This window comes from Embiotoca jacksoni, unplaced genomic scaffold (assembly GCF_022577435.1).
Source record: "Embiotoca jacksoni isolate LCO1_2020_lvr unplaced genomic scaffold, fEmbJac1.0.p SCAF_11, whole genome shotgun sequence".
NCBI classification, from domain to species: Eukaryota; Metazoa; Chordata; class Actinopteri; family Embiotocidae; genus Embiotoca; species Embiotoca jacksoni.
Genome location: NW_027185241.1, coordinates 6,649,978 through 6,672,357, shown reverse-complemented (window position 1 = coordinate 6,672,357; position 22,380 = coordinate 6,649,978). Strand labels below are relative to the sequence as shown.

Below are 22,380 nucleotides of genomic sequence, written 5' to 3'. Positions count from 1 at the left end.
CAAGTAAAGTGCCACTGAATTTTACTGAAGAACAATACTTGAGTAAATATATTTGACGACTTCCCACCACTAGCCCTTCTTGTGCAGCTCGCCAACGTGTATGCGTAGGAAACAGCTGAAAATGGCTGGAACCTTGCCGGTGTTCCCTACGTCACTCACATGCGACGCGTAGCTGTTTTTTTTTTTGTGTGTGTCCGTCGCACACGCGAAAGCGTCACGCACCAGTTCTTTGATTGTTTCCATCACCGCATTAAAACACCAGACAGGAACAAGAGCCCACAGTGGGGGAAACACTGCGAGTGGAGGTAAATGGCCAAAGCTGCGAGTTGTCTTTAAATCGCTTGTTAGGGGGGCTCGGGTGATGGGCGGTGGAGGTGGAGGTGTTTCTGCATGAGCAGACAGTGAACTGTGCTGGAGGCGATAGTTGGAAATGGTGCAGTGGCGGTGCGGTGCGCGTTAGCAGGCGAGCTAACGTTAGCCTGGGGGGAGGAGGGGGGAGGAAACGGCGTCCAGGTGGTTGTTAGCGCCACATTTTGTCCCCCCCCCCCTCCCTCCCCATCCTCCCCACGACGTCGCTTTACTGTAACACAGTTGAAAAGTTAAAGGGCTCTTTTGTGTGTTTTGTGTTTGGAAAAAGAGAAACAGGTCGTCTAACCTGTAGCTGTTAAAAGTTTAAAGGTCTGTGTTCCCATAAAGATGAACCCGCCTGCCTTGATTTGGTTCTTCAAAGTCTGCGTCAAGTAAAAATGAAGAGTTTTAATTCGTTGTCCTCAATAACTCCTGGATTAATCTGGACCTTTCCGAAAGGGATAGTAAAAGGTATATATTATCCTTGACTCGTAAGCGACAGTAATATATTTACTCGAAGCGTCAAATAGCTTCTTCTCAAGTAGAAATAATCTTCTGAGAGCTTTTGTCAAACTTTTGTTTCTGCCCGAGTTTGTTTTCCTGTTTTAAGTTCATTACCGTGATGTGAAGTCGTTTTATACATGCTGACGAAACGTGGTTAAATAGCTTTTGCAATACCAGCTGCATGTATTCAATATTTCGTCATCCCAATTGTTTGGCCGAGAGAATAGACTGAACGCATCTCAATCATTTTTAATGGAATAAAATAAAAATAAAAACAATCATGTCATTAAATCCCTTCATTCATGAGTAACCTCATTTATGCTTATACTCAATTTGGGAGCAATTTCTGAAACGTAAATGTCGGGCAGGTGAATCCAGTAATGCGACACGTGTGAAAAGGGGTTATGGTTTTCTTTTTTTCTTTTTTTTTTTTTACTTACGTTATATTTCCATCTTCATGTCACTCAAATCTCAACTAGTTAAATGTAATTGAATTGTAAAAATCAATGTAATTGTTTCAGTTTGAGGGGGGGGGGGGTGCTAGTTCCTCTTCAAATTGTACGTGATTACAAAGGGGTTACATCCAAATATATTCTTTTCAGTAAAAAGCATGTCGTGTATAACATTTATTCTGATGCTTTGCTTCTTTTCTCTGCACACCTTTTTCTTCTGTCTACATCCATTCATTTGGCAGTATGCTCTAAAATTGTGAGCCCTGTATTTGATTGGTTGGAGGGGAGTTCATACGTTTCCTTTACTGCGGTCAGTTGTGATCTACATGCTTGTGATTTGTTTGGTGGTTGCGCTTTAAAATCAAAACACTCCGATCTTAATTCAAGTTGTATTGAAGAACCTTTTAATTAAAGTTTGAAAGTAACCAGCGCTGTTGCGAAGGTTCACACTGCCTAGTTCGCATTTATTTAGGACTTTACAGCTTTATTGCCCATTTTAAAGTATATGTTAGAAGAGTGATAACGAATGAATGCAATGTAATATTTTGCATTACTTCGCAGTACGTTTTTAACAGCGAATTTAGTGATCTGTGACCTATCACATTTCAAAAGTAACCTGCACAACACTGTTTATCACAATCCTTGTTACCTGACGCAAGCCTCATAGCAAAAACTATCACGAGTTGATGTGTTATTTGTATCTCTCGCAATGTATTACATTACGACCAGACTCCATCGTGTTCTCTATTTTTAATGCGAGGATCTGATCTGACATCTCCTCTGCCTCGGTGTGATGGAGACGGCACTCAGGAGAGGATGTCCTTGCGGGCCCGCAGCAACACGGGCACTTTGATTGTGTGGCGCGACGTCTTTAAACACGAGGAGCTCTGCCTTTCTGTTACCTTTTTAAAGTTCCCTGTGAGCATGGCTGACTGCGCAGCTCTCCTGGTCACGTGACTCACAATAGAAACTTTCCTCAGAAATGAAATCGAAACTTGGTCCCGTCTCTGTTGACACGGTTTCCTTTTTCAAACACGAGTCAGGCTCCAGGATTTCCCCCTCACACTTCGTGGTGTAACAGTTTAGAAAACGTGTTTTACAACAACTCCGCGGTGCCCAAAGCGTTTACAGGAGAGCGACCTCGCTGTTGTTTTCGTCGTGGAGGCTGCGGACAAAAGGACCTTTTTCATCTAAATCGGAAGACTCGGCGGGCAGGAAAACTCGTTTACCCTCTCACAAACTACGCCTCGGATAGTTTCATCGTTTCTATTTTACCACCGATTCCGTGCTTACTTTGTGATTACCTATGTTAAATTGAACTCGTCTGATCCTTGAGAAGAGCAAACGCGCCGACCTATAAACTTCCTGCTTTTTCCACACCCGCCACTTTCATTTGAACTGTAGGTGAGATCCACAACACCGTGGGCTCTGACACTACCACTCGATTTAGTGGGCTGTTTTGCATGCACATGTGAAGGCACCGAATTTGGGCCATGTACTAGGTTTAATTTCTACAATGCTTATTAAACAGGGGACATAAAGGTGCCAAGTGATGGAGGAAGAGTGAATTTGAATGGCAAGTTGTGCATTGGTGGTATTTATCCGTTTCTCCACATGACGGGATGAAGTGTGCAGAGGAGTTGATTCGTCAGTTGTCAGATGGCTAGTCTGCCTCTGCCCAGGCTCACAGCAGATGCGAGCATAATGACTGCAGATTCAGAAAAACACAAGAGTTGTTGTTTTGGCTGTCAGACGTTGCTTTGCATCATGGTCGAGATGAGTCGGTTTCAGCCCCATTTGGCCCCTGGGCTGCCGGGCTTGTCGGCCCCTGGGCTGCCAGGCTTGTCGGCCCCTATTACTTTGATGAACCAACACTATGGTGTTCTCCATTAGTGTGGCGGGGTTTGGGCCTGCTCAGCTCTGTGATGCTGACTGGGCCACAGGGAATGAAACCTGACTCAGTATTGGGTGTCTCCTTGTTGTCAGTCTCACTGATATAGACATTATTGGATGTTGTCAGAAATGACACTTGAGCTGGAATCAATGTTTGTTTCTGCCATAGAAAGATGTTGGAATTCTGGACTGTCGGGTTCAAAATCTACATTTCCATTTGCTTAATATCTGTATGTGTCTAGTTGTATTAGAAGAAGGGAATTAATCTAGCTCTGCAAAAACTTGGTATTATAGCCAGGATTGTCGGCTAGCAACTGCAGGTCCCCCCCCCCCCCCCCCCCCCCCCCCCACAGCCTGTCACGAATGACCTTTGATGTTCTTGTGTCCTTGAAACTGTTTTTTTTTTTGTCTGCATCATTGTGTCACTTTTCCCCTCTGGATCTCCAGATCCAGCAATAATTTGGAAGGCCAGAAATAATACAGAATGGTCACAAGAAGGTTTGAATTATTAATCAGCTTCCTTTTATCCTGGAATTAAGTTTCAGTGTGACTGGGAGAGATAGTATATCACCCTGCAATATCCTTGTAGACTGACTGGGTTATAATCTGAAGATATGCTCAACAACATTAACAGTGTTGCTGTATGTCAGAGTTTATCCTCTGCATAAAATCTCCAACCTTTCATAATAACTACATATTTCATTGTCCACCCAGTTGTATAGTGCATTTCAGGAAAGCAGTAGTGTGGGGTGATGCTAAAAAACCGTCCTTGGAGCTGGTATAGATTCACTGACTTATCCAAGGACACTTTAGCAGGTTGGAAGGCTGCCAGCAGGCCCTGAACTTATGCTATTGGCTGGGAAGACAGTTTCTTCAAAACTCCTGGCTGCTCCTGTTTTTTTCACCTTTTAATTATCTCACTGTTATTTATTTCTATTTATTCATATTCTCCTGACATTGCCCTTTGTTTGTTTTCCAGGTGCTCTCGGTGTGTAACTCGCCTGCCCTGACTTTCCTTCAGGGTATTGTGTTTGTGCTTGAGGACGCACACTAATACAGAAGCTGCACAGCCAGCTTCACGGGCCCCCTTCGTGTTCAACCCCTGCGCTATGAGCAGAGGTAGAGGAGGGCCTTCCAAAGAACACTACTACAGGAATTTCCCACCCCACTTACAGACCAAGGAGAATTACAATAGACCTGGCCCGGCCCCACTTTTCCCCAGAGCTGGCCCACAGCAGATCCCACATCCAAGTTACTACAGCAGTCCTGCCCATCCTCTAGTGCCCATACAGCCCCCATCTCCTTCTGTCACCCCCTCTGCTCCCCCCATACCACACCACATTAACGTGGTCCCTAAAGTGGATGCCCTCAATAGCTTACATAATCATAATCAGGGTGTCAGTCCAGTTCCCAATTCCTTTCAATATAAACAGGTAGAGTTCCTGAGAGGACAGATTTCTGAGGCACCACAATTCAGAAGCAGTTCGCCAGGAGGGGGGGTACCCAGCAGGCCGCCAAGCTCCTTCTACCAGCCCCACTCAGGGTACAGTAGATCTCCAAACTTCAACAGCAGCCTTAGGGGTAGAGGGGGCTATAGCCAAGACCAGCGTTTTGCATACCCACCCAGTGCAGGAGGCTCAAGAGGCCCTCCAGGCCCTCGACCTCTGAATAGAAAACAGTTACACGGTAAAAGTCACAACAAATACTCTAATAGACAGTGGTGCATCCAAACAGACTCTCTGTGTGACAGTTTTCAGAGTTGGTCTCCTTATCGAGAAAGGCCCAACAGAGGAAAAGAGAGGTTTGACAGATATTCTTCATCCCGCAGTTCAGCATATAAGAGCCTTAATAGCAGTGACATCGCTCTCACACCTGACATACAGGACCAGGTGCACAAGGCTTTGGCTGCTTTGAAGCCAAGTGAGTGTATTTCTGCCAAAGTATTGGCCAGGAAGCTACATCTGCCAAAGAAGATCGTCAACCAGACTCTCTACTCTTTGGAACGCTCACATAAAGCCTTCAAGCAAGGAGAACTGCCTCCTGAGTGGACTCTTTACAAAGAACCTGTCAGAGGTGAGGAAGAACAAAACTCTCAAGTACAAAGTCCACCTTCCCATCTGTGTGTCTGCTCTGAACATCTTCACAAACCTGAAGCCAAGGTCGACTCAGAAACAGAAAGCAGGAGACAGCTCAAAGAAGAGGACTCTGACACAGAATCCAGTCCTTCTTACTCCTCCTCTTCAAAGTTATCGGACTCTGAAGAATCCGAGTCACCAGCAGAAGGTCAACAACACAAAAGACGACATTCCAGCGCTGCCAGCTCCCCTAATCCGGAGCCTAAAGTTGCTATGATGGCTGACCAGAAGGAGCTAATCTTGAAATACCTCTTGGATTCAGGGAAGGCAACTGCCCTCATCATAGCAAAGAATCTGGGATTTAGGAATGCCAAGCAGGTCAATCCCACCCTCTACGACCTGGAGAAGCAAGGTGAAATCATTAAGAATAGTGACGTCAACCCTTCCAAATGGGAGCTCTCTGCCCACCGCAGAGAGAGGATGGAGAGGAGCCTCAAAGCCGCACAGAGCACCCTAGCTGTGGAGAGTCGGATGGAGGTGGAAACCATTAAAGAGGAGGATGGAGGAGGGCCCATCTTCACACCGTCACCACTACCACAATTACCAGGCCTAGAGCCGATGCCACTTCCAGAGGGTTGGATGCCAGAGAAAAGTAATAGTGAAGCGGTAGGTAACGTTTTTAGTGTTTTGCTTTGCACATTTTTTTTTATTATAATGGGATTAAGTTGAGTACTTTGTTATGAATATGGAAATATACCCTAACATGGCATGGCAGTCATATGCTAAAAAAAAATATGAAAGGGAAAATATTCTTTCAAATGTGGTTGCTCATATTTACATAAACAGAAATATTGTTGAGGTGTGAACTGAAATTCAAAACATAACGTAAAGTTACTCAAATGGAAACTCGTTGCCCTGCGTAGGTCAGTGGATACCAACAATTTCTAGGTAATCAAAATATGTCCCCCAGTATAACACAGCATGGCATCTAAAGAGTTGAATAAATAATTAAACATTTTGAGAAATAAGCTTATTCACTTGTAACCCCTGTTTTCAGTCTTTATTGTTACATTACATAACATTTCATTTAGCTGACACTTTTATCCAAAGCGACTTACAATAAGTAAATTTCAACCATGAGGGTACAAAACCCAGAACAACAGGAATCAAGAAAATACAATTTCTTCAAGAAAGCCAAACTACAAAGTGCTGTCAGTAAGTGTCATTTTAAGTGCTACTAAAGTTCTACTGTTCAAGGTAAAGTCGGAAGAGGTGTGTTTTTAGTTTGCGGCGGAAGATGTCCAGAGTTTCCGCTGTCCTGATGTCGCTGGGGAGCTCATTCCACCATTTAGGAGCCAGGACAGCAAACAGTCGTATTGTAAAATAAAACAAGCATTTGCTGGTTGTAGACTTACATTTCATACCCAGCATGAGAGAAGTGTCTGTCTTTTCATATAACCCAGCAAAATGCTGAAAATGTTAACTCCAGGATTGCGCAAGTTATTGTTTTTGTACATGTTGCGATCACAAATGCTTGATTTCGCAACATCTTTTTTTTTGGGTGGGGAAGGGGGGATTTGATTCGATTTGCATCGTTTTTTGTCCTTTTTATATCGTGTGTGTGGTTGTCGGGGATGTAAAATTGCGGAATTGGCAAACATTGCAGGAAAAAAATACATCTTTTTTTAAACTACTACCTAATAAAGAGGGAGTTATGTGATAATAAGCATACTGCACATCACAGAAATATTTGTGCTCAAATACCTTCAGCAGAGCTTTTGATTCAAAACATTTTTTTGCTGAGAAAACACAGGAATTTGGCAAAATTGCAAGCTCCTGCAAATATGACGGACACCAGTCTTGAAGATCTACCCTGATTTCATTGACCTTTTCACCTGACTTTTCCTTCTCATTTCTCCCTTCAGCCCCCTTCCTTTACTTCATGTAAAAGCGAAGAGGCCAATGAGGAACTGTGGGCCACTGACGACATCCCAGAATTCCTCAATGCCATTCGCAGAGAGACAGATGCTGAAAAACTGGCAGCAGAAAAGGCCAATACGATAGGAACTGTTGCTGTGTCACTGGCCGCCCCGCCTCCCCAGAATCTCTGGGCCAAACTACAGGAGGTGCGACTGAAGAACCCTGTCAGTGGCCTCATGGAATATGCCCAGTATCTGGGCCAGAACTGTGAGTTCCTGCTCCTCGATCAGTCGGGACCTTCCCATGACCCTAGGTGAGTGACGTGATCTAATTTGTTTTGATTGATACGAGAGATAACGAAAAATAATCTGTGATCATTATCCATGTATTCCTTCTGTAATGTAGAAATGTTACTAGGTGGGCACCAGGGTCCCTATTTACTAAGTGGACCATATATAAATACGGTGTCTTTGTCAATGTCATTATATAACATCAATTCATTATATCACGGTTATCAACTAACTCAGTTTAGAGTGCCACAGTAATCTTTTACTTAAATGTAACCTTACATAAAAATTACCTCACTTAGTTTCATGCAGATACAATTTGTGAAAAAGGGAGCACTGATGTCAGATCGGTAATCTGGATCAGCAGATGCCCCGAGTTGATCTATTAGGACAGAAAAAGTCCCTGCAGCATATTCAAATACCAAAGCTTTGCCCTCTACTAGATAGATAAACCCTCACAAATTGAGCGTATTCAATGGTATTGATTGTTTTATTAGACAACACACATCATTTTTGGTTTTTCCACCTACATGCTTGTTACTGTATGTAAAGCACCTGTTGGCAAACCTGTGAGAAATGCCACTGCCTGAGTGGGGTCCAGCTAAGAATGATGCTTGTAATGCAACACGGTAGTCTAGGTGTGTTGCAGCTCTTTAATTCCTAATTTATTGACATCTCAATTCATCTCGTCTCCTCTGTAAATGTTTTCTACATCTGTTAGATTCCGTATGCAGGTGATGCTCAACGGGAGGCCGTTTCCTGTCGCCGAAGCGTCTAGTAAGAAGGTTGCGAAAAAGGATGCTGCTGCGGCCACCCTGCGCATTCTCATCGGAGAGATGCAGGGAGGGGCGTGCACGGGGGACGAGGGAAATACTGCTGGTGTCGACCAAGTGCTAGATCTACTTCCAGACACCAGTGTAAGATTTTTTTTTGTCATGTGTGAATACAAGCCTCCTTTTGTATTTTAAGAAAACAAATCAATCACAGCGTGCTTCCCACATTCGTTTGCGGTCGGTCATACACTTGTTAATAGGCGGTGCGGGGTTTTATACACGCTGTAAACTGTGTAAAAGTTGAATCAACTATGCAGATTAAAGCTGTGCTCGTGAGAACGATGTCATTTTGCAGCCACAATGAAAAAAATGTCACCAAGAACCGGCTTAAATATATGCCATGTTGTTGAATATGTTTTTGTCTCCTTCGTCTACCAGGGGGCAGTTGAAAACCTGGGGGGTGGGTTTGGGTCCAGTAGTGTGGAAGGGATGGCAGAGGTACCTCGCCAGCCCCTGTCTCGCTCGCTGCCTGGTGGGAAGAATCCGGTGTCTGTCCTGATGGAGTACAGCCAGCGCAGTGGGAACCCCATCGAATTCATCATCACTGGGCAGGCAGGCCCGCCACACGACCCAAGGTACTGGCTCCTTCATGTCCCTCTGAATCTGTCCTTTGGGATGTGCTTCTCCCCCACACCACATGTTCATAGATGAACGCCCTCTGTGGCATTTCTGCCTTAGAGAAGCAGCTATTTTTGTTCAGTATGTCCTCAGTGCTGTAGTCATCTAACAAAAACACAGTACCAGCACTGTCCATTCACTCTTAACCATTTCTGTTCAATTCATCCCTTTAGGCTGACTGGTTTGGAGACACAACACAAACTTGTGTTTTCCTCCCATCGCTTTCTAGAAAAGCTGCATGCATCTGTCTTCATGAGTACATCAAATGTCCTCGTGTTACTGTAACCCTGGCACGTCTGTTCATCTATCTAAATGTGAAGTCAGGAATCTGAAGCAAACAAAACAAAGTGTGCCATGTGTGCAATATCAGTTACAAACCAAAATAATTCTCTCCCTTTCTCTCTTGCACCCTTTTCACCTTCCCCGTCCTCTGCTCAGGTTCATGTACAGGGTGAAGGTTGGAGAGAGCTTGTTTGCAGAGGCCTCAGCTCCGAGCAAGAAGGCAGCTCGCCAGCTGGCAGCAGAGGAGGCTGTCAAAGAATTAATGGCCGATGGAAGACTGCAACTCAACAAGGTGTGGAGTGAGAACAGAGAATAACTCGAGTTGTTTGTTTGGGAGGAAAGAGAGAGGGTTAGCATATCTTCAAAAGGGATATTTTGAAAAACAACAGCTTACTCAGGCTGAAAGAAATCATTTTGTTACCGTTGTCACGCTCCGCTCCCTTTGCTTAACTATTCATGTCTCTTTTTCCAGCCTCAGTTGCCCCTGGGCCCTTCCAGTGATAATGATGGTGGTGCCTCTGGGACAGCCTGCCCCTCGTTGCCTCCTCTAACAGCAGATGAGTTGCGAGCAGCACATGAGGCAGGAGTTGGGGACCTCATCAACCACCTGAACAACAACGCTGTGTCAGGTCTTCTGGAGTATGCCAGAGCCCGGGGCTTCGCTGCTGAGATCCGCCTGGTGGGACAGTCTGGGCCACCACATGAGCCTAAGTATGTGTGACCTGCATCATTGTACTTGAGAATTTCTTTTTCTTTTTTACTTTAAAATCTGGGCCTTTTCTTTAAGTGTCTGCCTTGCTGTTCTCCTGACAATCCTTGATTTGCTAATGAAAATGTTCAAATAGATATTTGTATATTCTTTTTTTTTTAAAGCAGCCATGGTCTCTTAGTACTTGATCCTTGGTCTTTGAATTAAGGATGATAATCCAGTCAAATCCTCCGCTGACTGCCTTTCTTTGTGTCACTCAGGTTCACCTACCAGGCCAAGCTGGGCGGACGCTGGTTCCCTCCAGTCTGTGCGTCCAACAAGAAGCAGGGAAAGCAGGAAGCAGCAGATGCTGCTCTGCGAGTTCTGATTGGAGAAGCTGAGCGGGCAGCCCGCACCGGGGAGCTTATTCCAGCTGAGGTACAGACTTTCAACGCTTTCACAAATTTCCTTTTCAAAGTTGAATATGCATCAGCTTCAAAAGAGCTTTCTGTGGCTCAACATGGGATTAAGGCGGTACATAATGGAATGAGAGAAACAGCAGAGCGTAGCAGCAGGTTTGGCTCACCTTGAATACCTTTGCTGAAAGATTGAGCTTAAATACAATAAATACCCATGAGGTAATCAGTCAACCACTTCACTTGCTGTTCTGAGATAATAACAGTATAAAGTAAACTACAAACAGTGTTTAACTCGGCACATCAAGAGTTACTGCTTCACAGTAAATGATTTAATCACTTCTTTGGAAGTGGTGGCATGTTGTTTTTAAATTGATGATACTAACAGTATAAACATACTATTTATATGTATTTATTGTTTTAACCTGTGGTGTCAGTAAATCAGTTTTTTTTCAGCAGAAAAGCATTTTCTGTTCTGTTTTTTGTCTCTAGTACAGAGTACATAGATATGCAGAGAAGCCTGATTGATATCAAGTGTACATAAGATTAAATAGTTCTTGTTTTCTTTTAATTTTGCTCATCTTGTCCTGTATATGCATCCCTCTCTCTAGCTACCAGTGAGCGGCAGCACTTTGCACGACCAGATCGCAATGTTGAGTCACCAGCGTTTCAATGCCCTGACCACACGTATCCAGCACAGCCTTCTGGGACGCAAGATTCTGGCCACCATCGTCATGAGGAGGGGGGAGGGCCTGGGGACTGTTGTCAGCCTCGGAACTGGTAAATCCATTACCTTAAGCATATAACCTATGAAATGAGCGAAGGGCTAAAAACGGGGAGTGTAAGAAATTGTGCATCAACAGATGAAAATCTGTTGTCACTGCATTTTTCCATGATGTTTAATTTTTCATAGATTTCTGTGCTCAGAGGTACGTACTGTCACAAAGTTAAAGCAGAACTAGGTCACTGCACAACCGAGAGGCGTTGCATTGTCATGTTCTTTGACATTGGATGTGTCTCTCCTGTTTTGTCTGTTTGTATTTTTCCTGTCAGGAAATCGCTGTGTTAAAGGGGAGGAGCTGAGCCTTAAAGGGGACACTGTCAATGACTGCCATGCTGAAATCATCTCCAGAAGGGGATTTGTTCGGTAGAATTGGATATCTTCCTCCTTTATCAATGCTTCTCCTGCACTTCTAAAAATAACCCCCTTTCTCTCAGACCCAGTCTGCAGGACATTATTTATAAGTCTAACTTGCTGTCTCCTTTCCTCTCAGGTTTCTGTACATTGAGCTGCTCAAGCACTATGAAGGCACAGACGACAGTATATTTGAGCCAGTGGAGAAAAACAAACTGCGGATCAAATCTGACATCACGTTTCACCTCTACATTAGGTGGGAGTATCAGATGTTTTCTTTCATCGCCCCAAAGCTTTTCTTTCTTTCTGATATCCGGTCCATTAGATACATCAGTGTTGTATGTTTAGATCCGTGTGATACCTCCTCTTCTAGACTGCACGTCAAATTTGGTGTGATTCGTATTAATACCATGTCTGTTCATTTTATTTTGTCATCCTTAGCACGGCACCCTGCGGGGATGGTGCTCTGTTTGATAAGTCATGCAGTGAGGCGGGCGATGAAACCGATGGCCACCAGCCTCTGTTTGAGAACGCTAAGCAGGGCAAGCTTCGCACTAAAGTGGAGAATGGTGAGACAAAAGGCTCACACAAAACTGTCCTCACGTACTTTATCGGTCACGAAATGTGTCTGAAAGCAAATGATTCCAACCCCAGGTTTGTAAGGAAGAGACCTGACCTTTGTCAATGCGTGTGTTGTTCCTTTTGTCAGGCGAGGGGACCATCCCAGTGGAGTCAAGTGCCATTGTTCCCACCTGGGATGGCATCCAGCATGGTGAAAGGCTACGAACCATGAGCTGCAGTGATAAGATCCTGCGCTGGAACGTGCTGGGCCTGCAGGGGGCGCTGCTCACCCATTTCGTGCAACCCATCTACCTGAAGTCCATCACGCTTGGTAAGACATACTGTCAGATAAAGAAAAACAGGATGAACACCCTATTTTGCATTGTTTCTACTACTCAAATTTCTGTTTTACAATATGCGTGTTTGCTGCTTCCGATCTGTCAGGCTATCTGTACAGCCACGGTCACCTGACACGTGCTGTGTGCTGTCGGCTGGCCAGAGACGGGGAAGGGTTCACCCAGAGTCTCCCGCCGTCCTTCAAGTTAAACCACCCTGAGGTAACCGCACAAGTTTTTGGCGATGTCACACTTGCACATTAATCAGGAATATTGAGGTCATTCTCACTAAATTCATCAATTAAGCTGCAAACACTCCTACTTGTGCCTCCACAGCTGTTTTATCATTGCTCATCTTGTGTAAATTTGGCCCATCCATCAATTAACAAAGGCAAGTAGGTCACTATCGCACCGCTGAGGAAGGAATACAATAGCTGGCAGCCACACCTAATTCAGTTTGTTCCTGGTTTTAGGCTGTTTTTTAACACTTTGTTTGGTTTCTTTCTGATGGTGTCATCATTGATCCATGCAGTCAACAGCTACTTTTACATGCTGAGATTTGAATTGCAGATTACATTGAAGTATAATTGAACAAAATGAGCTCTTGTCTTTCTGTCCCTTTCCCCACACCGCCTGGTTTGGACTGTAGGTGGGCAGGGTGAGTGTGTACGACTCCACGCGTCACACAGGCAAGACCAAGGAGTCCAGTGTAAACTGGAGCTTTCCAGACCAGCACAGTGTCGAGGTGCTGGACGGGACCAAAGGAAAGCTAGATGGGTATGTAGTATGTAATGTCATTATACTAAATCCTGTCGTTCCTAATGTGTACTCAGCATTGTCTATTGATACAGTGGATTGTTTGTTTATTTGACAATGTCTTAATGTTGTGCTGCTGTTCAGTGCTTTTGTCTTTCTTTAGATCCTAATAATAACTTTGTATTAACCCAGAACACCAACAAGTCAACACTTTGCCCTGGCTGAAATCCTCCTAAATGCTTCTCAGAGACTTTTTTTTTTTTTTTTTTCATTTCTGTGCATTGCTGATAAGTGTGACATTAAACAAAGACTAAGTCCTTGCGAAAAGACATCCCTGAAATTTGTTAAAAAAAAATCATTTGAAGATAGTCAAATAGAATTGGTTGTGATAATTCCATTTTTGTTAGTACGGTTTCTTCCAAATCATCTTCTAAAACTAAAACCAAACCATACGGTACCAGCAATAAATAGAAATGTGACCCGTATACAAAACACCATGATCTCATTTCATTTTCAAGTACTACCAAAAGCTTGATTTAATTTGAATTAGATCACCCAAAACAGAAAGCAGCAGGCAGCGAAGTAAGCTAAATAGGAAACACGGCATGAGCATGATGTTATTCCAACTGTCACGCTTGTTTTTTATATTGACATTCAGGCTGAGGCCACACTAATAACTCATGTTCATTTCAAATTGAAACTGATCTCTGTTCAGCACGAACCTTTTAGCACCATTTCAGAATTAAACTCCATCCATACTAACGTGCCTGAAATGCGTATTTCATGACCATTCACGTATACAGGACATGATACCCCAAACCAGTGACGCACCCAACTTGGTGAGCAGTCTGATTCTGTGAGCTGTGGTGCAGATTGTGTTGGTTGGTTCTGTCGGTAGTGGGGAGGATAGTTACAGTGAGAACATCAGGAAAGATCACAGAATCTGATGGGTGACCAGATACGTTGCAATAACAGCTGCTTGCATAGACAGCGAGGTCACGCCTGTCGTTCATTATTCAAGCGGAGTTACTGATTGTCGATGTTGTTGGTTTTCCTCGGGGGTGGTGGGGGGGATAAGTCATGTGACAGGTGTGTGACACATTCTGACTGATAAGATCCAATCAGCAAGCCTGGGTGTCGACGTCATGGTTTCCAAACGTCTCAGTGTTTCCCCATCCAGAGTAAAACGCAGTCCCACTAAAGGACTACCGCTACCCACTAAAAACGCCTCTGCAGTGTGGACGCTGGGCGTAAACACGGCAAAGGTTGTGGGTTGAAACTGAAAACGTACGAGTGTGACTGTTGCCTCAGTTAAAGCGTGCTCAAATGTCTGTCTTCCAGGAAACTGGCCGTGTCCCGCGTGTCCAAGTCCAACCTGTTCTGCCTGTTCCGCTCTCTGTGCCAGCGGTGTGGTCGCACTGACCTCCTGTCCCTGCCCTCCTACGCTCAGGCCAAGATGTCGGCCATGTGCTTCCAACAAGCGAAGCAACACTTCTTCAAAGCTCTCAGCGTCCACGGCTACGGAGCCTGGATCGGCAAACCACTGGAAGAGAAGAGCTTTGAATCAGGGGAGGGCGGCTGGAACAATGGGTCGAGTGTCCCTGTGGGATACGGAAGCAGTAGAAACGGAGGAGCAGTGGAGTACAAGCAAGAGGAGGCGTTGGACAGTGCAGCGTTCTTTAATAAATAAATGATATAAATCTGATTGGGGTGAAAAGCACAAAGCTTGGGCAGATTGAAAGGGGTGGATGTCGTGAAGGAAAAGGACAATCAAACAACGCGAGGCCTCTGGCTAGAACTGTATCTTCTGATGGGACATGGTTAAAGGCTGCAGAAGAAGAGTGATGGAAAGGGACAGAATAAGTGGGAGGAATAAGTCAAGGGCGAAGCCTGAAGGATGAGTTAGGCCACAGTTGACAAGCCAGAGCTCGGGAGAGATCCACAGGGTGTACAGAATATTGTAAACACTACATGAAAAAGGATTTAGTTTGAAGTTAGTAAATCACCATGACACACACTGCTCCAAAGCTCTGTTGCATTAGTTTGCTAAACAGTTGCTGTATGTCTGCATCCTTCTTACTGTTTTTACCAAGATTAGCTTCAGGGGGGGGTTTTTTTTGGTCGTTACTTTCCCACCACTCTACTTGATATGTAAAATCTTTGACTCTTGCAAATGCAGTCATGAACCAGATGATTTGTTCTCGTTGGACCTCTCTTTGTTGTCTAATTTTACTGCCAGAGCTTGAGTAGATGACGAGAGCAGCTAATTGGCATTCAACCTAATGTGACCCTGCTTTGTAGCAGTGTTTGTAATTGTGATTAAGCTAGTTTAGAGGTTAAGTGTTCTGTCTTGAAGTGCTTATTTTCTTCTGCTCCCTATGTTTTACCGTGTGGAAATACAAGTGGCTGCTTTTAGGACAGCAGCTGAGACAATGGGACGCTCTCAGCAGGAATCTGGATTTCTTTTTTCTTTTTCTTATTTTTTTTAAGTGCAGTGACTTTAATCAGAAGTCGACCGTACACTTGAACATTAGTCCCTGCTTGATACAGACACAGCTAATAGTGTACACAAACCTTTACTGTACATAAGAGCATTCACGCCAACTTTCCCGAAGTTCTCTGTCCAACATTTAGGGATTTGGCTCCTGTACAAACCAAAGTCTTCGATCAGGCAGTTCTGATTAAAACTATCTGTAAAATTGACTGTATACCTACAGCTGTCCATCTCTCCACATGTCATTGCTATGTTTTCCAATCATACAGCATAGGTCAGAGCCGCCCTTTGATCTGTCCTATAATTTGTGCTTTTGAGCTTTTATAGAGAATTAATGATGTCATGACCCCCAAGAAGTAGAACATTTCTGTTCTTATTCCTTACCTGTTTTTGAGTATTTCATCTTTCTTTTTTTTTTTTAACTTGGTGGACATCAATAGCTGGCCATGCTAGAACGCCCGGGGAGCCTCAACTGTCCTGCCTGTATATTGTTTTGTTTTTTTATCTCAATAGAAAAAAGGCTCTCGAGAACCACAAAGTGAGAACAGTTTTGTTGTCTTGGGAAACTTATGTTTTGTCTGTTCATGTTCCAGATGGATGATGCAATATATACATCAAGTATATACAGATACATGAACGCACAGATGTCCAGTGGGGTCCAAAAGTCTGAGCCTGCTTTCAGAAACTCATTTATCTTGTGCTGTGTGAAATGATTTATTTACTATTGCGGTTTTATATTTTAGAAAATTGTATTTACAAGTCAGCAATTTTCAATACTTGCAGTATCCACTGTTTTCTTTAGCTGCTGCGCAGGTGCAGGAAGGCCTCAAGATTTTTAATTTTTTTTTTAAGAATTTGTGAATTCACAATAACTGAGCATGACAGAGATGTAGTATGTACCAGTACGTCTGTCAGAAATCTTTATTTTGCTGAAGGTATGATAGCTTCAGAGGAAAAGTTATGCAAGTCAGCACTCAGTGATACGTCAAACGGTTTGGTGTAGCTTTGCATGTACACAGCCTTTTCTGTATTGTCAAATGAGTGTTGTTTTTTTTTTCCCGTTGGTCTCAACCTTGTTGCTTCTATAGAACAGAGGCGCACCTCTCGGCAGTGTGTAGTTTGCTCTCTTGTTGCAGCCCTCAAGTTCAGTTTTAGTTCTAACTGTCTTCAGCAGTGATTTACAGTCAGGTATACTTGTGTTTGACCTTTTATAAATACTCAGACTGGTGAGTTACAGCATTTACTGCAATATGACTTGTACATAAAAGACATGGTAATATAGCAATACAGATAAATCGTTTTAATATCTGTTACATGATTTCTGTCAGCTGGATGTGTTTGAATAAAAGCTTTAAATAAATACATTTTGTATTAGGTTTTTTTTTTTTTTTTTTTTTTTTTTTTTTTTTTTTTTTTTATCATTAAATTGTTGTGGACTCAGACTCCTGGACCCCACAGTACACAAAAATGGATATGCAAGTTTAAAGATGTATATACAGTCTTGCTGGGTGTGTATGTATATGTGTAGGTTTAATGTATATATTTTGTAAATCATCTACAATCGCTTTTCTATATTTTTTTTTCCCAATTCAATTAAATTGTAATGAAATAGACTGTTTTTTTTACAAAGTTGAAAAAAAAAAGAATAAAACAAGTAGCAGTCTGTTATATTCATCACCTTTGTGTTTCTATAGGAGTACTTGCATCCCCCGAGGTGTCTGAATGATACAGAGTCATTCAAGATTTTTGTGGGGATTATATATTTATTATATATTTATTGTGTCAAGAGTTGCTGTTAAGTTGTTTTAAGAGGACCGGAAATTAACTTGCGAAGCTTCTGTTTCTTATTGTGCACTCATGACAAAGCTGCAGATTACACAAACAATGAACACAGAATTTCTGGGCTGAAAGTTTGAGTGAGCAGAAAATGCAAATTTTTTTCAGCAGGTACTCCTTTCCTTAGGGCGGCTGCCTCCCAGAACCTACACAGCTCACTGCAATGCTCCAAAGGATCAGCAGATGGAAACGTGGGCTCACCTTCAGCCTGCAGGCCGTGTCCGTGTGTGTACGTGAGGGAAATCAGCCACGGATGGCCTGATAGACATGGTGGATGCGAGTCAAAATCTGTGAGTAGATATCCTTGTTATGATCTTTGAAGTGCTTACATTTTTTTTTTTTTTTTTTTTTATTCACGAGCACTTATGTGGGATTCTTACATTAATTACATGTTGAGGTCCTTTTTTTCTCTCATTTTCAGGCTCTGAGTATGTTGATGTTCCTGCGAGTCTGTCTTCTGTGGACCAATTTGAGTTTTAAACCTTCAAAGTGAGGACATTTTTGGATTGTGGTCACAATTAGTTTCACACAATGAAACCACCACCTTTTATACAAAGATGCAGCCCAAAATGGCTTCTCATTAGAGCAAGAGCGCGCACACATACAAAAAGCAAACAAATGAACAGAACAATAACCTTGAAATAATGTAATAATAGTAAAAATGTTGATGAAAGAAAATACAATTTAGTAAAACAGAATAAACACCAGGGATAAAAACAATATTTGCGACTAAAAATCCAAGACGATAAACGTTACTCCAAATTAAAAGCCAGATTAAAAAGATAGGTCTATATTATAGGTGTACTATATACAAAGAGAGACTAATGAGCTGTGGACTAGTGGGGAAGTGATGATAAAAAGTACATCTTGTGATATATTCCCATATAGAAAATGCAAAACAGCGATGGACATAAAAATGAGGGGTAAAAAGAGATATTGGGGGTATTGTGGAAGAAATGTGTTTCTTGCATTCTGTTAGAGATGTTAATTATGTATTTACACATTTTTAATAGTGTCTTAATGGGATGCAGTAGTACACTGAACATTTGAACAAGCCATTTAGAGCTGTTGCTCTGTGTGACGTTTCACTGAACAAATAGTGATGTAGCAGTGTGTAATTCTCAATCAGTTCAGTGTCTTGTTAAAGCAGGTCTTGGCTCCAGTTCAGCAACATTTATTTCTGTCAATGGACAGGACAATGGCTGCAATATCACCAACCAATCAGTGTAGTGCTCTGGGAATACTTTTATTGATACCCCCCCCCCCCCCCCACCACCACCACCAAACAGTCTGTTTCATCAGAGGTCCATGAAGACAAGTGAAATCCCAACAAGCTTTACAAAATGAATTTAAAAAGACATTTATGGTTTTACCGATTTACATGTTAATACTCCCACACTTAACTACAGTTAGGAGCTAAGAAATCAATCAGAGAGGTTCGCTGAAGTTAGTATTAGCATTATGAACACGTTGGTACACATAGATACATGTTTGTGCTGCTCAGACCGTCTGTGTGCAATAGCAGGGGCCTGTTTAAATCAGGATCTCGTGCAATCAAGTTGGATTCATACTGTGTCTCCGGTCAAGTATTTGGATGGTGGGAGGGCAGGACTAATGACAGAGGGAGAGGAGTAAAGCACGACAGAGGGAAGAGTAGACGAGTGGAATTAGGCCGCACAAAGTGAAATATTAGTTCAGACCAAAGGGCTTAAACCAGCCAATCGATGTTCTCCAATGGAAATAAATGAGAGCGGGGAAGGAGGGAATACATGAAGACTGAGTGGAGAGAGGAATGGCTTAGAAGCTAAGCTAAAGACGCACAAGATCATGGTCATCCAAGGTGTGACAGGATGGAGCAGCAGAGAGGAAAGGAGGGGACCTGGAAAAGTAGCATAGTACTGTGAGCGCAATGGACGGTAGTCTCAGTTTGTTTGCCATTGACCTGAAAATTGCGCAGTTACACGACCATCTTGCTTGCCTTCATACAAAATAATGCGACTTGGCAATAGAGCAAACATGTGGGACTTAACAATGTTACTGCTCTTGTAAAAACAGGTGCCATTACATGAATATCGCTGTCATCATGTGTGAATCTTTATAGTTTATATAGTGTATGTCTTTATAGTGGGTATTTGGATTGTCTAAAACTCTGAAGCATGGCTCTTTATTGCGAGTAATGCAAGGCTGGGTTGACTATTACAAACCCAATGTGTCATTTTAGGTGAACGATAAGTGACCTATTTGACTCCCAAAAAGCTTAATTTTCCCACACCCCGGGGTTGGGAGAAGTAAATGGATTCTGTGCAATGAGTGTAACCAGGAAAGCGGAAACACAATATAAAATGCACAGCTGGACGTTTAGTCACTCTACAAAATGCTTGTGAAGGACCTGCCCTGCCAGAATTTTTGGAAAGTCCAGAATGTACATCATGTATGTGTGTTCTCATCGTTGAATATTGTCATTAGAGAACAGAAACAGCAGCAACACACTAGATGGACTGAATAAAAACAGTCTGTACCTGTTTTAAAGTAAAATTTAATGAGAATTATGGAAGGATTGAACATCTACAGCTCTGAGCGATCTCACTCTGCTCATTAGGACCCTGGTATTTGATCTTAAGGTCCCAATCGAACAAGTTTGAACTTTGCTATCTATGCTTTCGTAACTACAGCAAATAATTGGAACCAGTTGCTACAACAATGTCAATTGCAGCACCAATTATTACCCAAAAAACATTCGAAGTAAAGTGGCATGATTGACAAAGCACCTTAAGTAAAGCCTTATAATGGTACTTTATTTTTAAGAAAGTGCCAAAGAAAGCCTGGCAAAAATCAGCCCGTGTCACTCAGCTGAGAGAGAGGAGACAGCTGACTCACAAACACCAACGCTTCATAAACTATACTATCGTGCTAACACTTTAAAACCATACTTGGCTCATTTGATACTTCTAAATATTAGTATCAGGACAGGTGCAGGCATTCTCAGTCAATTGCCTTTTCAATCAAGGGTGACACAAAGCATACAATATAGCATTCCTTTTGTCGAAAGGCTTAAGGCCTTGACTCCCTGCTGCCTCTACATTAAGAAAGGCCTAATTTTGACAGTGCCTCTTAGAACTGAGAGGACGCCGAGGTCACAAATCTGTCACATCACTCCGTTCCTTACATCACAACAAATATAACCATCATTATCAGCAGGAGAGGGTGGTGTTAGCTGGGGAGGGAAATCAGAAGAAAGGTAAGGTTAGTGTGTTTCCAGATATCTTAAATGCCTCCTACAGTACGTCTCTCATTTGTTTAGGGGTTCAGCTAAACGCTCATTAATGGCTTTTTCTGCTGGCTGGAGACACAAGCGAACAATCAGAGATTAGGAGAAAGGATTGAGAATGGGAACGTCATGTTCCCACATAACTAAGCAGCTATCTACATTCAAGCCCAGGGGTTTAAGGCGCCAACCATGAACCGCAACATCCCCGGTGTGAGTCTGGCCAGGTACCTTTGCCTAATTATCATTTACCATCTCCTCCATCTTCACCCAGCATTTCTCTTCTATGAAATTAATAGGATTAATGCAGCTGTCCAAGTTGTTGTAGGTCCAGATACAGAAATAACAATTCTATAGTCAACACAGCTTCTACTTCCACTTACAATAGCACCCGATTGGACAGTAATGTCAACTCTGATTGGTCAAAACTCTCAATATAATGATGATAATAACGGAATGGAATGAAATGACAATGCAGTGTTATTATCAGCCGACGACAGGAGTGTTTAGCTCACGTCTTTGGCAGAATTTGTTTTGTGGCTCTGTTGAAAGCTCCTGGGGCAACAAAACATGGAGAAGCAGCAGAATACAGACATCACAACATGCTTGTACTCGCGTAGAAAGTATAATGTTGCATTTCATTCAGCAGAAAGAGTGCAGAGATAGTGACTTAGACAGAGACAACAGTGTGGATTGTAAGGTCTCAAAGAGGAATGTTGAACGTACTACAGCTCCAGTTGATATGATCTTGCCATCTTACCTGGTGTTGTGATACAGTTCTTTAACAATAGCCAAACTAATCACAAATCAATTAACCACCTGGTTTTGGTACCTTCATTCAAATTCACCTTAAAGTCACCCTTCAAGTGTGAGAGGGAAAAAACTGTTCTTGAATGTTAAAGTGTCAGGAAAAGTGTGAGAGTAGAAATCCGGCCGTGTCACTAGTCTGCTGACTCATGTTTTGTTTTTTTTACTCAGTAGACAGCTGACACAAACACACATCCTGTACATCAGCATCACCACAGCATACACTTAGCTATCATGCTGACACTGTGATACTGCAGTTGCGCTCTGAAGTCTTCACTTTGAAATATTTGTAGCATGACAGCTGCACACACTTGCGAGCAGCCCACTTAACCCACCAGCTCAGTCCGGGGTGAGGATGAAGATGATGCCCCACGTAATATCTCATATCTTATAAAACCTGACGTAGTGGCTCTTTAGGTTGCAGTTGGTGCAGTTTGTGGCAGATATAATATAGCCGTGTCAACATGCTGTGTGTGTCTGCATGTTCATGAAAAGGGCACAGTTGTTTGGAGGCGAGATGTTCTGCACTGTTTGCTCGCCATTTAAATAGGAGAGCGGACACACTGCTTCCAGCTTTCCTCACGATCCGCCATTCACTCCCGCCACTCCACAACCCCTCCTCCCGTATATCTTTTACCCGCTGTAGCCTCCCGCTCTCTGTATTTGATTAGTCCCTCTCAGGCAGTAGGATCCGAGTGCTGTTTGCTGTGCGGAAATCCATCTGCATACAGCAGTTGGCTGCGGTTTAGACTGCACACCTCCCAGGCCCCGAGTGCAATCTGAGCCATTAGGATACAATGGAGCCAATGTAGGGCAACGATTAGAGCATGTCTGATAGAGTGGGTCCAGCCCAGTGCTCTATTAAGAAGACCCAT

The 22,380-nt window shown here is 43.0% G+C and overlaps 1 protein-coding gene across 2 annotated transcripts; it reads left to right on the top strand.

Moving 5' to 3' along the window:
• The first annotated feature begins 232 nt into the window (after positions 1-232).
• On the top strand, positions 233-17,259 carry adar (adenosine deaminase RNA specific). Of its 2 annotated transcripts, none has more exons than XM_069142733.1 (16): positions 233-305; positions 4,177-5,938; positions 7,198-7,505; positions 8,201-8,396; positions 8,691-8,887; positions 9,369-9,504; positions 9,685-9,923; positions 10,182-10,338; positions 10,928-11,096; positions 11,370-11,463; positions 11,591-11,707; positions 11,893-12,020; positions 12,161-12,343; positions 12,457-12,569; positions 12,997-13,124; positions 14,445-17,259. In XM_069142733.1, exons 2-16 carry the CDS (start codon positions 4,307-4,309, stop codon positions 14,791-14,793), a joined length of 4,146 nt encoding a protein of 1,381 aa, XP_068998834.1. In that variant the 5' UTR covers positions 233-305; positions 4,177-4,306; the 3' UTR covers positions 14,794-17,259. The 2 variants fall into 2 exon arrangements, with proteins under 2 accessions (XP_068998834.1, XP_068998835.1); XM_069142734.1 differs by lacking the exon at positions 233-305 and adding an exon at positions 2,489-2,704.
• The last annotated feature ends 5,121 nt before the right edge of the window (positions 17,260-22,380 follow it).